The 15,000-nt window shown below is 50.3% G+C and overlaps 1 protein-coding gene across 1 annotated transcript in view; it reads left to right on the forward strand.

The window, feature by feature from the left end:
* Window positions 1–2,684: 2,684 nt before the first annotated feature.
* hipk2 (homeodomain interacting protein kinase 2) overlaps window positions 2,685–15,000 on the forward strand; it is a gene marked incomplete at its 3' end in the record, with an annotated part of 23,201 nt that continues 10,885 nt past the window's right edge. The window contains exons 1-6 of the mRNA XM_083654472.1: window positions 2,685–2,777; window positions 4,398–4,517; window positions 5,899–5,985; window positions 10,262–10,446; window positions 10,595–10,757; window positions 14,142–14,367. Of these exons, the coding sequence (XP_083510598.1) occupies window positions 2,700–2,777; window positions 4,398–4,517; window positions 5,899–5,985; window positions 10,262–10,446; window positions 10,595–10,757; window positions 14,142–14,367 (859 nt within the window). The 5' untranslated portion in view covers window positions 2,685–2,699. The remainder of the gene's footprint in view (window positions 2,778–4,397; window positions 4,518–5,898; window positions 5,986–10,261; window positions 10,447–10,594; window positions 10,758–14,141; window positions 14,368–15,000) is intronic.

Genomic DNA, 15,000 nt, shown 5'->3' on the forward strand with positions numbered 1-15,000 from the left:
TTCATATTGTATTCATAGTGTGTAGCTGTGCGTGCCTGTGTGTGTGTGTGTGTGTGTGTGTGTGTGTGTGTGTGTGTGTGTGTGTGTGTGTGTGTGTGTGTGTGGGGGGGGGGGGGGGGGGCATTATTAGTTCCCTCCCCCTCATATCCAGAGTGAAACCCCAGGCGGTCTAACAGTGTGAGGGGAGGAGCGTTGTGCTGACCCTGGTCCTGCAGCTGGTCTGTACCTTGAGCAGAGCATGCTCTGCCCCACTGCTATCTCCTCCTAGCAGGCTCCTTTATGCCTCTTTGGCAGCTCCTTGATACACGTCTCTTTGTGTGTGAAGGTGTCTTTGTGTCGGTGTGTCATGCAGCCCTGAGATACTGTTGCCAGACTGTTGTCTTGGTGTCTGTCACTGGCCCCCAGACCCCAATAACCACCCTCTGCACTGGCCCCCTCCTCATTTGCTTTATCTGGGTGTCTCTGGGTGTCTCTCTCTCTCTCTCTCTCTCTCTCTCTCTCTCTCTCTCTCTCTCTCTCCTTCCATCCATCTTGTCGCTATCATTTTCGCTTGTTGGACTCTTCTATCTCTTCTGATAAGTCCCACATAATAATTCACAGGGGATTTGCTATATATAAAAAAAGTACATATTAGCTGTATCTCAAATTGCCCGTGCCCTCTCGTTGCTCCCTCTAGTGTCAGAGAGCAGTGCAGCATACGGGGGGCAGCGGGGGGCTACAGTTGGAAATGTGCTTTTAAGTATGTGAGGTATGCTCATTCATTCTCCTCCCAGGGCTCCAGCTGCCCTCGGACCGTTCACCCATCTCCCCCCCCGCAGGCCTAGAACGTCCCATAGCCCCCCCCCCTCCTCCCTCCTCCCCGCAACCATGCTGTTTTCCACATTCTCTGTTTCCCCGGTGCCCTCCAGCTCCAGCAGGCTCAAGGCCAGACCCCCCTCACCTCTCTCTCTCTCTCTCTCTCTCTCTCTCTCTCTCTCTCTTGCTCTCGCTCTCTCTTTCACCCCGTCCCGAGCGCTGCCAGAGCCCGCCTTGGCTTAGCGGGGAAGCGCTAGCCTCGGTTGCCATGGCGATGGCAGGCAGCGTTGGTACTCGGCAAGGGGGGGGGGGGGGGGATGTCGGGCACAGACCAAGTGGCAGGCATAGACCAAGGCAGAGACGAGATCCGGGGATTTTTGTGTGTGCTAAATGTTCCTCTCATAGGATCAAATTTACTGTAATAGCAAAAAAAAAGTTCCCCCTATGATGACCAGTCTTTTTTCTTTTCGTTACGTTTCGTTTCTTTTCTTTTCTTTACTTTTTTTTGCTGCTTTGGGTTTTAGAGTGCAGAGTCATTCAGTGTGCGTTGGTTATTTAGAGCCCCGTCAGAGACGTTAGCTCATAAGTACTCTATATTAGAGCCAATGTGACAGGACATAAAAAGTGTGTTGAGGCAATTCCAATGAAGTTTGCAAATCGTTTGGGTCCATTGTGGTACTCAAATAACAGAAACTATATATTTATTTTTCATCCTATCATACAGTAGATCTTTCATCTGCTTGAAATAGTCTAGTAGTAATAGCCCAATAGTCTGTCTGTGTATCAGCATGTGTGAGTGTGTGTGTGTGTGTGTGTGTGTGTGTGTGTGTGTGTGTGTGTGTGTGTGCGCGTGCGTGTGTGCGCGTGCGTGCAACGTGCGTGCGCGCGTGGCACTGCACGTGCATGCATGCGTGCGACTGGGAAAGATCGGCGTCTGGGAATTAGGCATTGGTATTATTAACTCAAACATACTAAAAGGCTGGACGAAGCCTCTTGCATTCTCCTGAGGGTATTTACGTTGGTTTTATTTTTCATGGCGTAATCGTTTCCACATTGCTTTGTGGCAGAGGGGCTGTGGCCCGTGATCATTTAGACGAGTTCCCTAAACATCGGCCAGTCTCCCATGTCTGACTCGCAGAGATGGGGCTCAGTGATTGGTGGCGCTCCCGCGTGCTTATCAAGCCCTTTGAACGTGATTGGTGCCGCTGCTGCGTGCTTATCAAGCCGTTTGAAGTCGCCACTTTGGTGCCCGCCAAAATAAGTGACATGTGAAGGGTAATAAAAAGGAACGAGGTGTTCGCTTCCACTTTAATGAAAATAAATCTCAGGGTCTTTTTTCAAGGCCACATGCAGAGATCAATGTCAAGATAACACATCAGACGTAACAGATTGATCGTGTGGAACAGTATGGCACTGTGTGTGTGCGTGCGTGCGTGCGCTCGCGCGCGCGCGTGTGTGTGTGTGTGTGTGTGAGTCTGTGTGTGTGTGTTTTCTAATTAAATCTCGTTGGCTTTGGGAATGTCGTTAAAATCTCCCTCCTACACTCGCTGCACACATACTCCCATTTCCTCCCGTGACCCAGCGTGCTACACTGGGCCGCTCTCCACTGGCTCCAGACGAGGTGTGAAGAGAAAAGCTCCCCCCGCCCGCCTTCCCCACACATGACCCTTGTGTTGTTGAAGTCGGCGATGCAGCCGAGCATCTGTGAAGTCTCGTCTCGTCACAGCAGATTCCCAGTTACAGCGCTTTACTTAGTCCACCACCTCAGTATGGTTTGGTGCATTTGAAAGAAACAAGGGTCAGAATCTCACCGGTTGGTGTTATTAAAGCAGCACACTGTGTGTTTCTGTGTCCGCAGGGCTCCTGAGATCATCCTGGGCCTGCCGTTCTGCGAGGCCATCGACATGTGGTCCCTGGGCTGTGTGATAGCCGAGCTCTTCCTGGGATGGCCCCTCTACCCCGGGGCCTCAGAGTACGACCAGGTAAGAAGACCCAGGTTGACGTCAAAGCAGAACATGATAACCCTATGCTTGCCCGGGCCTGTCTGTCTGCCATGACTGTGTGTCTCTGCTGTCCTGGGAAAACCATAGCATCTAACTCTAATTTTGGTGATTTTCACTTCAGTTGAAGGATCACAATGCTCCTCAGAGGGTTGGGAAAATGCTCCCACCTCTTGGGCTTATGAAAGCAAAAGAAAATCCACAGGACAAAGTCAAAATGCTTTGTGATCAAGCTAAACACAAGGCAGTTGTTCTTCGCTCCTGACATGTTGGAGATACGGGGGGCGAAACGTGTGTTTGCGGGTGCTGCTGGCGCACCCCTGATACCCCTGATGCGTTTGTTTGTTTGGGTGGGTGCATTTGTGCGTGCAAGCTCCCTTGTGCGTGGGTGGGCATCTGTGTGTGCGTTTATGTTTGTGTGTAAGCAGTGTGTGTGTGTGTGTGTGTGTGTGTGTGTGTGTATGTGTGTGTGTGTGTGTGTGTGTGTGTGTGTGTGTGTGTGTGTGTATGGGGGGGGGGTCTCCAATCCTCCTGACAGCCACTGATGATTCCCGTGCAGCCTCCCTGTTTATCTGAACAGATGCCATGGAGCCACTTGTCCAATTAGCACAGCCCCTGTGCTCCAGAGCACGACATCGCCGTGTCCCCCCCCCCCACCGTGTCCCCCCCCCTGTGCTCCAGAGCACGACATCGCCGTGCCCCCCCCCCCACCGTGTCCCCCCCCCCTGTGCTCCAGAGCACGACATCGCCATGTCCCCCCCCTGTGCTCCAGAGCACGACATCGCCATGTCCCCCCCCCTGTGCTCCAGAGCACGACATCGCCATGTCCCCCCCCCTGTGCTCCAGAGCACGACATCGCCATGTCCCCCCCCCTGTGCTCCAGAGCACGACATCGCCGTGTCCCCCCCCCTCCCCCTGTGCTCCAGAGCACGACATCGCCGTGTCCCCCCCCCCCCCCCTGTGCTCCAGAGCACGACATCGCCGTGTCCCCCCCCCCCCCCCTGTGCTCCAGAGCACGACATCGCCGTGTCCCCCCCCCACACCGTGTCCCCCCCCCCTGTGCTCCAGAGCACGACATCGCCGTGTACCCCCCCCCCCCCCCCCCCCCCCTCACTGAGACGAGGCTCAGTGGGGAAGGGCTAATGTACCGGAACAGATGCGGTACGGCTGCGAACAGACCCGCACTCATGTCATCTGTCAGACGTATGCGGGATCCGACAAAAATAGAACAGGTGTGTGATTTTTCCGTACCGCACGTATCGCCCATCAATTAACATGGGATCCGCAACGCAGCCGTAACGCATCTGGTGTACATTGCCTGGAAGCCTTGAGCAAGTTGTGCCCACGACTTTCCATAAGCCCCGAAACTTAGCAAAGTGTCTCATTTACAAGTCTAAAATGAATCTTTTGAGTCTTTGACTCTTGAGCGGAGGTCATGTTGGGGAGTCAATGTCAGACGACGTTGTCGTCTTTGTCCTCAACAGGAAAGATTTCTAGTGCCTCAATTAAAGGCGGCGTATGCTTCATTGCTGCGTATCAGCGTTGTGTGGTCGTTAACGTCAGCTTCATATGCATTTGTTTCCTCCTCTGTCCCCCCCGCAGATCCGGTACATCTCACAGACGCAGGGTCTGCCTGCCGAGTATCTGTTGAGCGCAGGGACAAAGACCACCAGGTTCTTCAACAGAGACCCGGACTCCACCTACCCCCTCTGGAGACTTAAGGTAAAGGTACGAGCGTCTCCCTAGCTTTGGTGTCGAAATATATCCCCGGGAAGTCACCTCGCCATCGACAGCCCCGCTCGCTCGCTGGCTTCCAAACAAAGCGAGAGGGTAATGAGAGCAAAATGGATCTGTGTGAGAGGATTTGCCAAATGGAATTGCAGCCAGCTCAGGAGGTGTCTGCTCAAGCCCCTCCCCCCCTCCCCCCCCCCTCCCTCCTCCCCCCCTCCCCCTCTCACTGTCCCTCTATGTAGGCCACTCAATAAGGACGCCCGCTTCCCGTCTAAACCCCCCCCCCCACCCCCACCCCCGCATTGGCTTTGTGGTTGAACTTTGGCCACGCAGTGAATCCACACACGTACTTCTCGACTGTATCGGACGCATCCTGCGAATACTGATGCATCTCTGTGGGGTATGACTATGTTTATATATATATATATATATATATATATATATATATATATATATATATATATATATATATATATATATATATATATATATATATATATATATATCCCCCACTTCCTGTGGATGGATCTCTCGCTCTCTAGAGCCACCATGTATTTGTGTCTTATCTGCACCCACTGAATCATTGCAACATGCCCCACTGACAGCAATTGATGTTCCTTGCATCCTTTTCACTTCAAACGAAGAAAGCAGACTGTACAGTACAGTACAGTACACACTCTAGAGTCAGACAGCTTATAGCTGTCATATCATAGCATGCCATATCTGCAAGTTTAATGATTTTCATGTTTTCACTTGAATTTGAGCATCGCACAGTGGCTTGAGAAAATGTTATGGTCCTCCCTTGGGCTTATGAAATCCTGTCAAAACTGATTAATCACTCATAATATATATTTGAGTTAACATTTTGTGATTTCCAAAAGGGGGGGGGGGTTTAATGAATTCCTGAAAAGCTGACACTTTTGGCGATTCACCTGACAGCAGCATCGTGGAAAAAAGAGAAGATACAATACTGTCTTTGGCATGTGGAAAAATCAAACGTCCACGCATCTAACCCACCGTTTTTTTTTTCCATTCTGGGAGACGGGAGGTTATGAGACACTTAGGAAAAATCAGTCTCCGAGAGTAATTGCTCAGCTTTAATTTGACCTTGCCATGTGTTTCCATGTAACAGCAGCTGTGGATCTTCTCTGTCTTCCCTGGCTGTCAGAGGAGTGTCTGTGTGTGCTACCCTAGGGTTGCTCAGAGGGCAAGCAGAGTCCTGCTGCACATGATCAACAACAAGAGACAAGCAGAGTCCTGCTGCACAGCATCAACAACAAGAGGCTGTAATGAGCCAAATGTAAATAGTGTGTTTCCAGAGGGGGAAGTGTGACGGGATCTGAGAGGAACATCTGCTTTTTGTCTCCCGCAGACTCAGGAGGACCACGAGGGCGAGACGGGGATCAAGTCCAAGGAGGCCCGCAAGTACATCTTCAACTGTCTGGATGATATGGCGCAGGTATGCCGTCGGCAGTATTAACTACGCACAGCTCTCACAATAAGCCCCATCGTTTCCTTTCTGCTCTATCTTTTCCAATGCGTATTTGAGGCTTCCGCTGATGAGGCAAGTCCCTGACAAGTCCCTGACAAGTCCGATCGATCACGGCCCGACAATTATCGTTGAAATCCTTGAAACCTTTTCAGATCCCCGCCGAGGCCTGAGCCGCAGATGCCGCCGCGCGCTGTAGCTCCTCCGCTGCGTAGAGATCTACTGCGAGAAAATGAAAGCAGCTGTTCGCAGAGGGAGGGGGGAGAAAAAAAACGTCCTCGACTCCCGCTTCTGCTCTTCATTTTGTTTAACCGCCATCTAATAAGTTGCAGACAGACGCCGGAGCTGAACATGTGGTCAGCTCGGTTAGCGTGTTTGATCTGTTACAGTTTGCTTTCTTATTTAAGCGTGAGTGTGTGTTGTGGTCCGTGTCCTCACTTTGCACGTCTCTGCTGCAGTGCATGTATGTCATGTACTGTATGTATAGAGGGCCTGAATACAGAATGCTCTCTCTCTCTATCTCTCCCCCGACACACGCACAACATTCCAGAAGGTTCCATCCAGTCAGGCGGGCGGGCGGGCGGGCTTGCTCAGGGTGAGGACGCACTCTTCAGTATGTTGTGTCTGCATGACTCAGCCGGTTAGCCTCGCTCTCCTTTCAGGCCTAGATCTCCACATTAGAGAACACCTGTGGGGGTCTTTTTCCCCTCCTCCTCCTGTTACATAACCTTTAGGAAGCGACTTATACATCAGGCCCTCTGGAGCAGCGCTGCCACTAAACGTTGCTGCGTCTGATGTCACGTCGCCCTGTTACTCGGTCTGCATTCAGCTCGAACCGCGGTGAGAAAGTTCACATTCAGCCATGACATTTTGATAGGACATGCCTGACAGTGAGATGATAGTGAGTCTATGTTTTTGTTCGCCCCCTCGCTCGGCCAAAATGCGGGCGGCTCTGCTGGGCTGGCTGACATGCCAACGGGGCTGGAAAATTACAATCTTTTTTTCTCAGCCCCTTAGAATCTCTCTGTCCGCTGTCCTCCTCTCTTGTCGTCGCGATCCTCGATCCCCGCCTCCGATAAGGGACCGGCCCACACAGATGAGACGGGAGTTAAGCAGGTGAATGATGTCTGTTGGAAAATGGTAATCTCGCTGCACGAGCGGGCGGCTGCCTCCTGAAATCACCCGTGTGGATAAGCAACACATGTCGTTACTTTAGTGATGGAGACAATTAGGGGTTTGTCCGGCAGAGCCCAGGGCCGCTGTCGGGCCTGTCTGGCATAACAATGCTGTCGGCTTGGCTGGTATCTCTGCCTGGGCTCATTGAATTTACAGCGTACACACGCACGCACGCACGCACGAGCGCGCACACACACACACACACACACACACACACACACACACACACACACACACACACACACACACACAGAGTGCAGGGTTTAATGAAACCAACCTGCACTGCTATAATATCCCCTGGGTCATTTCCGTCTCCCACGCTTCAAGCGGTATATGTCCTGTATCCTTCTCAGTGTTGCAGCTCGAGTCGGCTTACTATGAAAACACAGAAGGCGCTCTAGCAGCCCTGCTGCCCGGGCTTCATCTGGGAGAAAAGACCCGCCTAGTTTGCCCCATCTCGGAATCGAGAGCGTGTAAACAAGTCAGCACAGTGGACATCTGTCTCCGCGTGTATAATGGATGATATAGCTGAAGGCTCTGAAAGACAGAGGGTTCTCGGTGCCAGGAAGGAGATAATGAACCTCCCTCTCGGTCGTGGGAAATGTGGGGAGGCTTTAGTCGCAAGTATATCTAATTTGAGTCAAATCAGAGAGCAACTTTTCAAGACCCCGCTAGACCCCGCTAGAGGCCTGTGGCCTCGAGGCTGTGGATGGAGGAGGGTGGGCCGGAACGACTTGAAAATGGATCGACTTTGCTCTGCAGAAGCCTTGATATGTCTGTGGTAGTTGTTGAGTGGAGGAGTGAAGACGCCGTGGCAGGAGGAGAGGCAGCAGGAGAGAGAGAGGCAGAGTGAGTTAGAATGGTGCTCATCATCGCCGTGTTCGTCTCATCTTCCCGCTGAAACCCAGTTTATTTGTAGATCTGCACTTGTTGTCCTACATTAAGCCTGGTGTCGCTGAAGCGGGGGAAGTTGGAGGCAGCGCTGTGCAGCACGCCTGGCCCCGCACATCTCCTGAGGCGCAGCCTGATCTGTCCCACTGCTTGACATCTGCCATCGCTGCTCTCGCTCCAGAGTGGCATGTCAGCGCTCCTCACCACGCACATGTGGCTCCGCTAACAGCCATCCACATGCAGGACACACACATATGTCGAAGCTCCCCCCCCAAAAAATGTCTTTCTTCCTTCCTTTCTTTACTTTTTTACATTTTCATTCCATTAAGGAGAGACAAGCGATTGAATAATAATTGTTTATCACAACATGATGACATAGTGAAAATTAAGTCTTGTCAAGAAGCTGTTTGGTTGCTTAGACTCCACGGGGAGATTTAGTAATGCAGGGGCACCAGCCCTGAAGTGATAAATCCTCCGTGGAGTCCAGACACTGGTGGTGGTGGTGGCGATGGTTGATGACTCTGCCGGTGAGGCTGGGTGAGTGATGAAGCTGATGAAGCAGATGAATCTGCAGACTGGGCGGTGATGGTGAGGTGGGCTGTGCGCCTAAGAGCAGCATGAACGGACTAAAGCGGAAAGAGAGAAAGATATTATTATTATTATTATTATTATTATTAAATATTATTTTAAGAGACCGCAGCAAGATGGTAGGCTAACAATGGAGGTGTGTCGCTGTGCTATTGGCTAGAGGTCAAGTGACGCCCCAGGAAATAACAGCAAGGAAATGATGAGCGAGCATGCGTGAGAGATTTGAATGGCAGGATGGAGTGAGAAGTCAAACTACAGGCCTAAGCATGCAAAAGATAGTCATCGTGACTGAACCTTCACTTAACCTCAATTTAAAGATTAGTAAATGTCAGCTATCTACCGTTGAATGCTATTGAGATGTATGAACATATTCTTTCCTTCTAGTAATGTCAAATACCTGTAGCTAATGGATTGTGATCATATTTTTAGTTAGCGATGTTTCTTCTTTGCTGCGATGCTCGCAGCTCTGCAGTTTGATTGCTGCGGGCCGGCGCACCTCGCACATTTGCACGCAAACCGTGTCCATTTCCCAAAGTCATCCGTTCTCCTCGCAGAGGACAATGTGATTATTTCTCACCTCCTTCTGCAGATGATTCTTTTATCACGGCCAGCGGAGATGGCGAGCAGAGAGAGAGGCGCGCTTACAGAGCCTGAATAACCCGCATCGGGGGAAGAGAATTGAATGAGATTTGCGGTGTTGACTGGCAGCACATCTGATAGCCCCTCGAGCAGGCCCACAGATAAGCACAGCTTCTTTATGAGAAACAGGCCCCGCTATCCCTGCATGGCAATCACAGTAAACAAGACTCCCTGTCTGTTGCCACAACTACTGTCCCCGTCCGTCTCTGTCCCTCCCCCAGCACTGCCAGGTCTCAGACATGCCGCCTGCTCTCTGAAGACCTCCACCGCCACCTCGTCTCAGTCCCCCGATGTCCTCGGTCACAACCCCAAAAAGCATCGCCCCCCCCCCCCCGCCTCGCAGATCAAACCCCCCTCCAGCTATGCATCTTTCCATTTGAGCAGAGATCTGCTGCTGTGCTCAGTATTTATCCTCTGCCGCAATGTTTAATACAGATGAAGCAACAACACCAGACGTTCTTCTGAGGCAGCTTCCCAGCAGAACCTCACAGAGTATTTAGGTGAAGTTGTCTCGTGGCAGCTTTTTTCATGGGGAGATGGGGGGGGGGGGGGAGGCACCCACAAAATGGTGTCCTTTGTGTAAGGGTTTTTAACGACTAGTTAATGGCCGCATTTATTGAGTACATGTGCTTTTTTGTTTTTGTTTTCACTTCTCGGGAATAGATAGAAATCTCAGCGAAAGGCGCCAGGAGATATTTCAAGTGGTGCTATGAATACTACAGTGCAAATGTTTATAATGTCACTAAGGTGCAAGGTTATCACTGGGCTCTGTGACGCGCGGACGGACACCCTAACTGATGAGGCCCTCACACTATTAATAGGTCCCTCTATGGGAATAAACACGCCGGAGAGATTTCTCTCTGTCAGCCTGCAGGAAAGGAGACCTTGAATAGTCAATCGGCCATTTAGGCACCGTTTGAAACTGTGTGTGCGTGCCATTGTGTGTCTGCAGGTGAATATGACGTCGGAATTGGAGGGGACCGACATGCTAGCAGAGAAGGCCGACAGGAGGGAATTCATCGACCTGCTGACCAAGATGCTGACCATCGACGCGGACAAGAGGATCACCCCTATCGAAACCCTCAACCACCCCTTTGTCACTATGTCACATCTCCTCGACTTCCCCCACAGCACACTGTACGGCTTCACACTTCTGTCTCTCCTGTTATTTATCGGATTTCCAAACTGTGAAATAACATCTGACGCTCTCATAACACGTAGCTCTGATTTCTTCTCCGTCTTATTTATTGCTCGCGCTGCTCTCTCCCTCTCTCTCTCTGCGCAGTGTGAAGTCGTGCTTCCAAAACATGGAGATCTGTAAGCGCCGTGTGAACATGTACGACCCGGTCAACCAGAGCAAGACGCCCTTCATCACCCACGTGGCCCCCAGCACCTCCACCAACCTCACCATGACCTTCAACAACCAGCTCAACACTGTGCACAGCCAGGTACGGCCGCACCGCCGCTGTCAAAGAGCCATTGTGAAAAATAAATGTCTTCATTCATCAGCGTGCTATTCAGCGAGCCCTGTTGAATGCCTCTGTGCTGTCAGTGACAAGCATGTCCATTAGCGTAGCCTTGATTTAGTTTTGTGTGTTTGCGCACGCTGTTGCGATAAAACTATGAGTAACATAATGGCATGTAGGGACCGAAATCATGCAGGAGGAGGGCCCTCAAAAACACAGGTTGAAAGCAAAGAAAAAAATGCATAGTAAACCACCAACAAAATTAGCAACAGCCAATTTAAGTATGCGAGCTATAAACATGTACTATGTTGTAAACGGAGTCTACAGCACAAGAATTTCACACGTGATACTTGTACCACGGAGTGACAATAAAAAAATCTTGATCTTGAATCTTGAACATGTATACACTCACAATAAGGCACAGATGAGCTGCCCTGCATACAAGGAACATATATGTATGTAGGCTAGGTGTGTACAGTATGTATGTGCATATGAAACACAATGGAAGGTTCACGGCCAAACCAAAGCTCGAGAAAAAATATTCAGCACGCAATGTATTCATACAGCCAATCTAAAGCTGTCTTATTCAAATAGCTGCGTTTTATCCATCCGCCATCACATCGGCCCCGCTAAGATTCTCCTGTCAGTGGTTTGAGCGGCTTAGCAGCATGCCAGCTCTGTTTGTCTCTCTGTCTATCTCTTATTCTCTTCCTTCTATTTGTTTTGTTTTTATATCTGTTCTTTTGCCCGTCTCTGCGTTCTGCCTGCCTGTCTGTCTGTCTGTCTGCCTGCCTGTCTGTCTATCTGTCTGTCTATCTGTCTGGCTGTCTGGCTGTCTGTCTATCTGTCTGTCTGTCTGTCTGTCTGTCTGTCTGTCTGTCTGTCTGTCTGTCTGTCTGTCTGTCTGTCTGCCTATATGTCTGTCTGTCTGCCTTTCTGTCTGCTTATCTGTCTGTCTGCCTGCCTGTCTGTCTGCCTGCCTGTCTGTCTGTCTGTCTGCCTGTCTGTCTGTCTGTCTGTCTGTCTGTCTGTCTGTCTGCCTATATGTCTGTCTGTCTGCCTTTCTGTCTGCTTATCTGTCTGTCTGCCTGCCTGCCTGCCTGTCTGTCTGTCTGTCTGTCTGTCTGTCTGTCTGTCTGTCTGTCTGTCTGCCTATCTGCCTGTCTGTCTGCCTGCCTGTCTGCCTGTCTGTCTGTCTGTCTGTCTGTCTGTCTGTCTGTCTATCTGTCTGTCTACCTGTCTGTCTGCCTGTCTGTCTGTCTGTCTGCCTGTCTGTCTGTCTGTCTGCCTGCCTGCCTGCCTGCCTGTCTGTCTGTCTGTCTGTCTGCCTGTCTGTCTGCCTGTCTGCCTGCCTGTCTGTCTGTCTGTCTGTCTGTCTGTCTGTCTGTCTGTCTGTCTGTCTGTCTGTCTGTCTGTACTGCTGTCTGTGTCTCAGGTCCTGTGGGATTGTCACAAAGTGCTGATTACACACATGACAAGCCCCACTTCCTGCTTGCCTTGCATTCTGGGGCTTTCAGGCCTTAAGAAGCCCTTTACCAAGCGTCCTCTCTTTTTCGCCCTCCTCTCGCTCCGCTCCTCCTCTCTCTCTCTCTCTCTCTCTCTCTCTCTCTCTCTCTCTCTCTCTCTCTCCCTCTCCTCCCATCTCCCTGGGTTTAGCCCGTGGTGCTTCACCACTCGGTCGCCCCGTACCGTCTGTGAATCCAAACTGCTGACTGTCGGGCTTCTGGCGGAATCAGCGAGCGTCGCCGCGCGAGGCTTTCCAGATTGTGCTTGGTTACAATTCCAGCTCTCTCTCTCTCTCTCTCTCTCTCTCTCTCCCCCGCTCTCTTTAGTAAACAGAGTTCTTTATCACCGACTGTATCGAGGCAGCTCACACTGTGCAGCATGTGACAAAAACCCAATCTTGCTGCGATTTAAATGGATTAACATTCCCTCCGCTTGTCTTTTTATGCGCTTTGCTCTGAGGGCACAGAGGCAGACTTAACTTCCTGATTTATTTAGTGTGCCTTCGTTTGCATCTGCATCTTTGGCTTGTATTTCGCAGCCTTCCGCGCTTGTTTATGATGGATGCCACGGCGCCATATTGATTATGTTCCCTCCCCTGGCGCTCATCGAACACGCTAAAGAGAGCAAATGAAAAATGAAAGTGCTGTCTCTGTGTTCCCCTCCGCCCCCATGTCAGCCTAATGAACGGGCTAAAATTAGACCGCGCGTCTCGTGAAGCAAATACTACAGCGAGCAAACCGCCGTCTCTTAAAAGCGTTTGTTTGTTTGTATCCGCGATGCTGCCGACCGGGCTTGTCTGCGTGTCGCACACGTCTCGTTAATGGTCTCTACACGCGCTGGAGTTACCTACAGTAAGCTTGCATAAGTATAGTATAGTATGACTGAAATATTGCTCCTGTCAGGCGTATTGATTTGGAAGCCAGATAGTGAAGCTGTGGCAGGAAATGTCAAACGCTGCTGCAGCTCATTATATCTGCTCATTAGGATTCTGTAACGTTTCAATCTTAACAGACTTAATATCATGTGCTCTGGGGCCCAGCAACCTCCATTCAAGTGGAATATATAAATGGCATGTATGTGTGTATGTATGTGCTATATTGTTGCTGGAAGGAATAGTGAGACGCACCATACACACTGTACTATTTCTCTCCTCTACGTTCTCCTCCAGCGTTGGCTGCAGCAGTAATGCTGTTTGAATCCATTTGAGTGACTTTTATTTGCAAAGTGCCTCACGTTTACAGTGTTTTCTCAAGTTAATATGAAGCAGAAGCACCGCTCCGTTCATCCAGTACATGCTATGTGGTCATGACACACAACAGGCAACGCGCTCACGTAGCTGCACAGGCTCAAAGAAAACCTCATCACATGTAAGAGTAGCCTATACATTTCCTCACTGGCAGCACATCATGACGCCAGCATGAAGAAGTAAAGGACGTGGTAGATGGAACCTAATCACATCTCAATCTAAATGTGCCCCCCGCTGACATGATGCTACAACATTGATGGCTGATTATTCCAGGAATTGTAGCATTGATTGCACCCCTCTCTTTTTCTCTGTCTCTAATGAATCAAATCTATAATCCACATGATTCTAAGACGCATCAGCATCAATTTCCTCCTTTCTGTTATTGACTTTCATCGATGATGGATGCTCTGCCATGCATGTCCCTCTTGATCCAATTGTTGTTTCTCCGTATGCATGTTGCTGACTTGTTTCTGTTGGAACCTTATGTATTTCCTTCTGTTTTTACCATGTTGCTGTTCAACCATCCCGCTCTGCCTCCCCCCCCCCCCCCCCCTCGCACCCACCCGCATCTCCTCTCTCATGATTTTTATTTTGGTCCCGTCATTCCTTTTTAGGCCACCAACCTGGCTCCCTCCTCCACCACCAATGCCACTCTTTCCCTCGCCAACCCCGACGTCTCCATACTAAACTACCAATCTGCACTCTACCAGCCCTCCGCTGCCTCCATGGCAGCTGTGGCCCAGAGGAGCATGCCCCTGCAGCCGGGGCCGCCTCAGCTCTGCGCCGCCCGGCCAGACCCCTTCCAGCAGGCGCTCATCGTCTGCCCACCTGGCTTCCAAGGTAAGGACGTCAACATGCACTAGCACGGACAGATCACCAGGGGGATTATCAGTGTCTGTATACAAACAAGATAAGATGTCTTATCTGATGAGAAATAAAACTTAAAAATAACCTTTGCATTGTTTAGATGTTTGGTTAGTTATTATAGCGGAAGTAACTCTCAAGCCGTCAACTGGCTTTTAGCTGGTGCCGTACTGCACGTACTGTCGTCACTTTGGGCTCTGTCTCTGTGTGTACAGGCAGTCCTCTTCTTTTTTCCCCTATCTTTTTGCTTTTTTGTTTTGCAGCTTAGCCTCGCGCCCCACAGGCAATGTCAGTCTTGACATACAACAGCGATCCAGCGATAAGTTGATGAGGCAATTAGAGTTTTGAAAGGAAATTTAATATCTTTGCTTTGATGCTTTTGTCTCCTCTATATTTGCACTGGGAGGGCAGAGGAGCTCCCAGGCATTCTTTTATTCATGTATTTGTTCTTTCTGTGGAATGGCTGATAAACATTTCCATTATTAGAAACGGTGTTTGAATTCATGCCATTGCCATGGCTACTGTTTTTGTTTTTTGTTTTTTTCAAATAGGATGAGTATATTTACACATAGCAACAGGGTTTGAATACAGATAAATCAATGTGCATAT

Source organism: Poromitra crassiceps, assembly GCF_964638095.1.
Source record: "Poromitra crassiceps genome assembly, chromosome: 18".
NCBI classification, from domain to species: domain Eukaryota; kingdom Metazoa; phylum Chordata; class Actinopteri; order Beryciformes; family Melamphaidae; genus Poromitra; species Poromitra crassiceps.